We start from the raw sequence: 7,875 nt of genomic DNA on the forward strand, positions 1-7,875 counted from the left end.
TGGATGATTTCATGGCCATTTCAACTAGATGCCTGAAGACTTAACGATTCTACACAATGTTTTCAGGGAAACCGAGGATGAGGGAATACCGCCCTATACTTCTCATGATGCTGGTGTGAGGCTGATACCCAAACCAGGCAACAGTAGCACAATACAGAAAACTACAGATCAGTGACCCTCATGAGCACAGATGCGACAAAGTCATCAACAAGATATTAGTAAATGGAACCCTGCAACATTAAAGAGAATGGGATTCCATGACCAAGTGGGGTTTGTCACAGAGATTCAAGGCGGGCTCAGTACTTGAAAATCAATTAATGTAGTTCACCAGATTAACACGTTAAGAGGAAAACCTCACACGGTCCTGTTAATTGATTCATAAACAGCATCCACCATAGTATCAGCCAAGATAACAACTGTCAGGAAAACGGGGATAGAGGGGATCTTCCTCCACCCGATAAGGAACATCCTGCAAAGAAACCTAATGCTACCACCATACTACCGACAGGACGGCGCGTGCCCCGAGATGGGGAGCAGGCAGGCTGTGCTCTCGGACCTTCCTGTTCAACAAGTACCAGAAACCAGCAAGAACGTCCTTCAACACCCCCACCCGCTGCGCTACTTTGGCAGAACGGCCAGGGACGAAGGCCTGGCACGTACAGGAGGGAAACGGAAATGGTTCATCAAGCGCGTTCCGGACAAGCGGCCCAGGTAAGATCAGAGGAGCAGCGATACTTTTCTTTCCTTCTGGAGTAAGTGTCAAGTTGACTCTTAATTTTCCAAGGAGATACTGCCCTTTAATTTTTTTTTTTTTTTTTTAGCATTATTAGCAAAACACATCTACTTTAGAAATCTGAGATGAATACCACTGCACCTTAGCAAAGATGGATGGAAACCTTAGGGATGGCCTAGCGTAATACTGTCAGCACCTCTCCATACTTGGTCTGTCGGGACAGTGACAGTCGAACCTGATAGGTGAGGACACTGAACACCCAGATTAAATCCCGTGGCCGCAGCCAGAGTTTCCGGCACAAGTTGCCCCTGCCTGGAACGCTCCTCTCCCTGGGGCATAGCTCCTACCTCTCTTCCAAAAACTCCCCCGACCTCTAAAGCATGAATCCTCCTGGTCCCCTTGGATATGGGAAGCAAAGGCAAAATAAAACTTAAAATATCCTCCCTAAGCCAAATGTCAAAGTCCCTGAAGCAGGCTGCAGACTGACCTTCCTCGGGGGCTGGGCTGCCCCCATGTGGACACTTGCTAAGGGCAAGAGGCAATGTCAGCCCCAACCCCAGGATCCTTTGGAAACCTCCAGTCTCTACCCCCCAGATGCAGGTGGGCGCTCATCCCCCAACACATGGTCCAACGAGGGGTCTCGTGACTGAGCTGACACTAAACACTAACAGTGACCTCCTCCCAACCAGGTAGCCCCTCAGGGTCCTGGAAAACACCGTGGAGGTCTGTGCTGGCCTGCCCCCCCCCCCCCAAAGTAGAAAGCCAGCCCCTCAGGACCTCAGCACAGCTCCTCTGCCCTGCGGATCTTGCCTGGGTTTCACTAAAACCACCTTTTGGCATCAGAGGCCTCAAGAGTCCTTTCTTGGCCCTGGGCCGCGGACCCCAACACTTCCACGTCACCCTTAGTCACTTTACTTCGGTCTTCCGCATCATTCGTCCTTACACACTTGCACCGTTTACGGAGGTCTTCCTCACCCCAGGTAATCTCCCTGAGGACAGGGACTCTGCCGCCCACAACCACTAGCACCTGGCTCAGCACTAGCAGGGTAGGAGCATCTGCGTTACAGCGAACTGTGTTTCCGCTTCCTCTGGAGGGCAGGGAGTCCACCTCTACATGGGACCTTGACCCCACAGCTTGGGACAGACGTGGGCACTTTTGCAGCACACGGGCCTTGGTCCCCCGTGGTAGTTCTGTGCCATCACCCTCTGTGCCATCACCCACTGTCACTGGTCTGTAGTTTTCTGTAATGTGCTACTGTTGTCATACTGTCACCACACTGTGCTGGCTTTCAGGTCAGGCTCTGCCCCACTGGGAAAACCACCTCGGGGGCCCACCCCTGCCCCAGCCTGTTACCAACCGGCCATGTCCCCCCCCTGACCCCGAGCCCGGTACCCTGTCCGTTAACCCCGGTTGACTACGCCCTCAACCCGTTACCCCCGCCGTCCACCCCTCCCAGCCCGTTAACCCCGCCGTCCACCCCTCCCAGCCCGTTACCCCCGCCGTCCAGCCCTCCCAGCCCGTTACCCCCGCTGACTACCCTCCCCAGCCCGTTACCCCCGCTGACTACCCCCCCCGCCCGTTACCCCCGCCGTCCACCCCTCCCAGCCCGTTACCCCCGCCGTCCACCCCTCCCAGCCCGTTACCCCCGCTGACTACCCCCCCCGCCCGTTACCCCCGCCGTCCACCCCTCCCAGCCCGTTACCCCCGCCGTCCAGCCCTCCCAGCCCGTTACCCCGCCGTCCACCCCTCCCAGCCCGTTACCCCCGCCGTCCACCCCTCCCAGCCCGTTACCCCCGCCGTCCAGCCCTCCCAGCCCGTTACGCCCGCCGTCCAGCCCTCCCAGCCCGTTACCCCCGCCGTCCACCCCTCCCAGCCCGTTACCCCCGCCGTCCACCCCTCCCAGCCCGTTACGCCCGCCGTCCAGCCCTCCCAGCCCGTTACCCCCGCCGTCCACCCCTCCCAGCCCGTTATCCCCGCCGTCCACCCCCTCACCCGTTACCCCGGCTGCCCAGCCCCCGCCCACCTCGGGAACCCCGAGCCCCCCACCCCCCGGGACGCCCCCCATCCGCCCGCCCCCGCCCGCGGACCCGACCCGAGGGCTAAGTGTTTACGGCCCGGAAAGCACGTCTAGTCGTAAAGCACTTGGCTGCCGCGGCGCTACCGCACGTCGTGCCGCCGGGGCCTCTGGGCACACCTGGAATCCGAGCCCGCTCCTTTCCCCCGGCCTCCGCGGGGAAGCGAGACGCCTCGGGTTCGGAAAGTGTTTTTCCAAGTCCTCGCCTCGGGGCGGAGCTGCTTTCCGCGGGCCCCGGCCGCCCGGCTCCGGCCCGGAACTTCCGCAGCTGCCCCAGGCAACGCTCGCCAACCTCCGGGAGCCGGAAACGCGGAGGGCGGAGGAGCCTCTTCCGGGGGCTCTCTAGGCTCCCGCGCTCCTCGGTGGTTCTTCCTGCTCCCGCCTCTTCCGCTTCGCCGCCGGGATTTGAGGAGCTCTCGCGAGACCCGGGCCTCTTTCTAAGCCGGCGCTCTCACCAAGGTATGTCGGCGGCCGGGCCTCCGCCGGACTTTTCCGCCCACTTTGAGGAGAGCGAGTTTCGGAGTCGGCCGAGCGTCCGCGGGCGCTGCTCGCCGGGCGGGGATGCGGCCGATTCCCCGGGCGGTGCCCCCCGATGGCTTCGGGGCGGGGGGAGCGGGGCCGGCGGGGGCCGCACCCGCGGCGGCCGCTCAGCTGGGGCGCCCTGTGCTCGCAGGACGAGGCCATGTTCAGTTCGAGCGCCAAGATCGTGAAGCCCAACGGCGAGAAGCCGGACGAGTTCGAGTCCGGCATCTCCCAGGTGAGGGGGCGCGGGGGGCCGGCGGGGTGTCCCCCCCCCACCCCGACCCCGGGCCCCGGCGGGGGGAGGTCGGAGCCGCCCGAGCGCGGGGAGCCCCCGAGTGTCCGCGGCCGCGCACGTGGGCGGGTCGTGCCCCCCCGCCCCCCCCGCGTCCGCTGAGCCCCCCCCCGCCCCCCCCCGCAGGCTCTCCTGGAGCTGGAGATGAACTCCGACCTCAAAGCCCAGCTGAGGGAGCTGAACATCACGGCGGCCAAGGTGAGGCCCGCTTGCTTCCCGGGGGCTCCAGCGGCCCTGCTGGGGCTGCACGTGTCCGAGCCGCGGGGGCGGGGGGCGCGGGCGGGGGGGGGCGGGGCGGCCGTCAGCGTGCGGTCGGCGTCTTCCCCTCCAGGAGATTGAAGTTGGCGGCGGCCGCAAAGCCATCATCATCTTCGTTCCCGTCCCTCAACTGAAGTCCTTCCAGAAGATCCAAGTGCGGCTCGTGCGGGAGTTGGAGAAGAAGTTCAGCGGGAAGCACGTGGTGTTCATTGCTCAGGTGTCGGGGCTTCTCCTCGCGGCGATGCGGGGAACAGCTCAGGGCGGCCGAGGGCGCGCCTCGACGGCGACGTGAGGGCCTCCCCGTGAGGGGCTCCCTGTGGCAGCCGCGGCGGTGGCGGAGGTGGCGGAGGGAGGAGCGGACGCGCACCGACGCGCGACGCGGGCTGCTTTGCTCTGGGTTGCTGGACTTCCACGATTTCCGAATGGTTTCTCTTGCCTTTTTTGTTGTCTTTTTTTTTTTTTTTTTTTTAAAGCAGCTTGACAGTTTCCCGCCCACTTAAAGTTTTTCTTTCTCCAGCGTCATTTCTCTCTTACAGAGGAGAATTCTGCCCAAGCCAACTCGAAAAAGCCGTACAAAAAATAAGCAAAAGCGTCCGAGGAGGTGAGTGCCTCGGCGCCCTCCCCGCGGACCCGCTGATCTCCGCGGGAGTGCTGCCCCGTGGGGAGCCTACTTAGAAAAAACGCGCGTACTGTGGCCTGTTTGTTAAGCGCCGTTGATTCACGTGGTTTTGTGATTGTGGCGGGTTTCCGAAATTAAACACGGATTGTTTAGGGAAACCTTGTGGCACTTTTTACTGAGCAGCTGGTTCTTCTGTGATTACCGCCAGCTTCTGAAGTTAGTTCTGGAGGCAAGAGCTCCGCGTGTTCACACAGTGGTACAGGCCTGGGTCCCTGCTGTCGCAGAAGATGAGACTGTGCCTCCGGTTCTGGGGGCGCGGCGGGGAGCAGTGGGGGCATTGTTGGGGTGGCGCAGGGGTGCTGGGAGGCGTCTGTATTTCGCGTTTTACTGTGAATTAAGGCTAAGAAATGAGGTGGATTTCTCTGGTGCTGACAGGACAGGTGACACGTTGCTGCAGTCGTGGATGCTGGTGGACGTGTGCTCTGAGCTGGTTGGGCTTTCAGGGTGTCCAGCGTGAACTCCGTGCGCCTCGTTGGCTCCTTGCTCTGGGCCGAGGTGTGGGGTTGCTGGGCTCCCGCAGGCCCTGCCCCAGGGACCAGTCTGGGAAGAACAGTGTAGTGTCTGACTGCCAGGAGGGCAGCCCGCTCATGGAGTCTGCCCTTTATTCCTGAAGGGGTGAGGAGAGAGACGCGAGGCTTGGAGAATGCGATTGCAGCCAGTGCTGGCGATGCTGGGGCTTGTCATCCCCCGGGAGGTCGTGCCGGGTCACTAGCGGGCCGATGTCGCTGTGGAGAGGAGTGGAGGGGAGGCTGCAAGGGCAGTGCAGGGTTCTGGAGCTTGAGGCGTACGGCTCCGTGCACTGAACCTTTTCATGGGCAGTTAGAGCAGTAAGAATTGAGGGATTGTTTGGGTGGTGTGCAGTTTGTGAGACACGAAATACAGGAGGTCACCAAGGGCATCTAGTCTGTTGGAGCCTGAGTGTGTACTTGAGCATGAAGGACGGCCCGCCATCCGCAGCCCTAGTTGTCCCTCCTCCCACGCGTGTTCTCCACGTTTTCTCAGGTGATGACTTCGCTGTGTCCCTGGCGACCTAATGTCCACATCCGAGGCCCTCTGTTGACTGCCAGGGTCTGGGCGGCAGGCGTGGTGATGCCGCCGCTTCCCACTGCCTTCAGACTTCCTTTTCTTCCATAGGACTTGGCTTTCTACACAGATGAAACCCCGAGGGTGACTTTTCTTGGTGTCTAGTCTGTAGCAGGGTTTCCGTTCCTTTTCTCTGAGGCATAGCTGCATTCCCATCGCTCCCTCTTGTAAACGGCGATGTTGGCATCTGAGAGAACGCGCCACAGCTGGCTTTGATGCCGTTCTGATTTGTTGTAAAGGACAGATACACAGTTGACAAATTTTCCATTCATGTGCCTTCCTAGTGCTGGAGGAGGAGGCTGGATTACTGGGTAGCAGTGATCCGTTGGGCCACCTGTGTCGTTTGCTTTCTGGAAGGTGACGAAGGCCTTGGGAATGGGAAGTGGATTCCCTTAAGCTTGCTCTGCGGCCCCAGAGCAGGCGTCGGGAGCCCTGCCACGTGTGCTTTGTGTGGGAACTTCGATGAGTGGAGCTTAGTATCCCGTTTACTGAGGCTAAGGCAGCCTGGGCGCACTCCTGCTGCAGGGAGCTCCGTAACACTGGGAACAACTACCTCTGCTCCCTCTCCTTGGCCTCCCGGTGTACACGGCAGATCCCCGAGAGGCCTGGAGTTCATCGAACCATGTTGCTGTCAGGCAGCCAGTTAGGTTGTGAACTCGAAGTGCTACCAGGAGGAGTGAGGTCACGGCCTCAAGCTGTGTGATGGGGTGAAGATGGGGGCCCAGGAGGGGCTGTCCTCCCGGAGCTGGTGATAGAGCAGTGCTCCATCCCGTCCTAGAGAATGAGGAGCACGCGTGCAGGTATTTTGGGAGCTGTGGAGCGCGCTCAAAGGAGCTTTTCCTAGTAAAAGTTGTGGGATCGCATAGGTTTTTAGATTAATTTGACAACATTGGAGAGGGATGGTTTTGGAGATGAGCGAGGAGTAGAGCGGCTGCTGCAGCGGTTTAGTCAAGAAGTCGAGTGAAGGTAAACCTGAGACCTCGATCCCCCGTTCCCTGGAGATGATCACCTGGAATGGCCTGGGGTGTGTATGGCTCCTAAGGTCTTGAAGTACCTCAGTAGGGTGTTGGCCACCCTGTCTAGTTTGGCAGTGGCTCCGATGCCGTCTCTTGAAAGCTGGTGTGATTTTGGTCTCAAACCTGTGGTTTGCTGTTTACCCTTTTGATTTTAAAGGGGCTCTCAGGAGGGCGGGCCTTCCTAGATTTCTTACCGCGTCACCACATTCTTTCAGCCGCACTTTGACAGCGGTGCACGACGCGATCCTGGAGGACTTGGTTTTCCCAAGTGAAATTGTGGGCAAGAGAATCCGCGTGAAACTGGACGGCAGCCGGCTCATAAAGGTTCATTTGGACAAAGCACAGCAGAACAACGTGGAGCACAAGGTGAGGGCGCAGCTGCCCTGCGGGAGGGTCCACATGCAGAGCACCAGCCCTCGGGGTGCCACCGCACCCCCTTCCCTTTGGAGGGGAGGTCGAGTTTTGCAGTGTGGGGTGTTTGGAGAATCGGAATTCTCTGCCTTTGGAGTTATTTGGAAAGTTGGAAGTAAAGTAATTCCTTTTAGTAAGGCTGCATATTCTCCAGGGTGAGATGTCGGTAGTGGTGGAACCTGGGGGGACTGTCCCTTCCCTTCATTCCTGGTAAAGCGTGGCTGATGGGGGCACCTCTGGGCTCCCTCTCTCGTCCGTGTAGCTCAGAGGTGTAGGCCCTCCACTGCTCAGTGTTGCTGGGGAGCTCACCTGCAGGCCCGTCTCTTCCTCAGTACCTGGCCACTGAGGGAAGAACCACGCGGGGCGTAAGCTCACGGAATCATTAGGCTTTAAGATGAATGTGTGTATTTAAAAGTTTTCTGATGAATTCTTTTCTTTCCTCGTAGGTTGAAACCTTTTCTGGGGTCTATAAGAAGCTGACGGGCAAGGATGTTAACTTTGAGTTCCCAGAGTTCCAGTTGTAAACGAAAATGATTAAATAAAACTTTCACAGTATTCTGTTTAGTGTGTTTTTCAAAATTTCAGAGATGTGGTTGTACAGCCGTCCATGTCAGTAGCCCCCGCGTGGGCAGGAAGATTGTGAACAGAGAGGGTGCAGTTTAATGCGCGGGAGGGATAGACTTGTATCCAGGGATGTTGTAATAGGTATAATCCTAGGAAATTGCCCCAAGCGGCCAAGTATGGGCACTTTGACAGTTCGACCTAAAGGACATGGCACCAGAGCTGTGAACAAGAGGGTGACAGCC

General features: G+C 59.1%; 2 protein-coding genes across 2 annotated transcripts; both read left to right on the forward strand.

Moving 5' to 3' along the window:
* The first annotated feature begins 526 nt into the window (after positions 1–526).
* LOC129511156 (uncharacterized) lies at positions 527–3,154 on the forward strand. The gene is made up of 3 exons (XM_055327693.1): positions 527–711; positions 2,191–2,308; positions 2,429–3,154. The coding sequence occupies exons 1-3, from the start codon at positions 527–529 to the stop codon at positions 3,152–3,154; spliced, it is 1,029 nt and encodes a 342-aa protein (XP_055183668.1).
* RPS7 (ribosomal protein S7) lies at positions 3,117–7,624 on the forward strand. Its single transcript, XM_055327695.1, has 7 exons — positions 3,117–3,267; positions 3,482–3,565; positions 3,749–3,820; positions 3,954–4,097; positions 4,417–4,481; positions 6,874–7,024; positions 7,516–7,624. The coding sequence occupies exons 2-7, from the start codon at positions 3,491–3,493 to the stop codon at positions 7,591–7,593; spliced, it is 585 nt and encodes a 194-aa protein (XP_055183670.1). The 5' UTR covers positions 3,117–3,267; positions 3,482–3,490; the 3' UTR covers positions 7,594–7,624.
* Positions 7,625–7,875: the final 251 nt, after the last annotated feature.

Source organism: Nyctereutes procyonoides, unplaced genomic scaffold, assembly GCF_905146905.1.
Source record: "Nyctereutes procyonoides isolate TBG_1078 unplaced genomic scaffold, NYPRO_anot_genome, whole genome shotgun sequence".
Taxonomy (NCBI): Eukaryota; Metazoa; Chordata; class Mammalia; order Carnivora; family Canidae; genus Nyctereutes; species Nyctereutes procyonoides.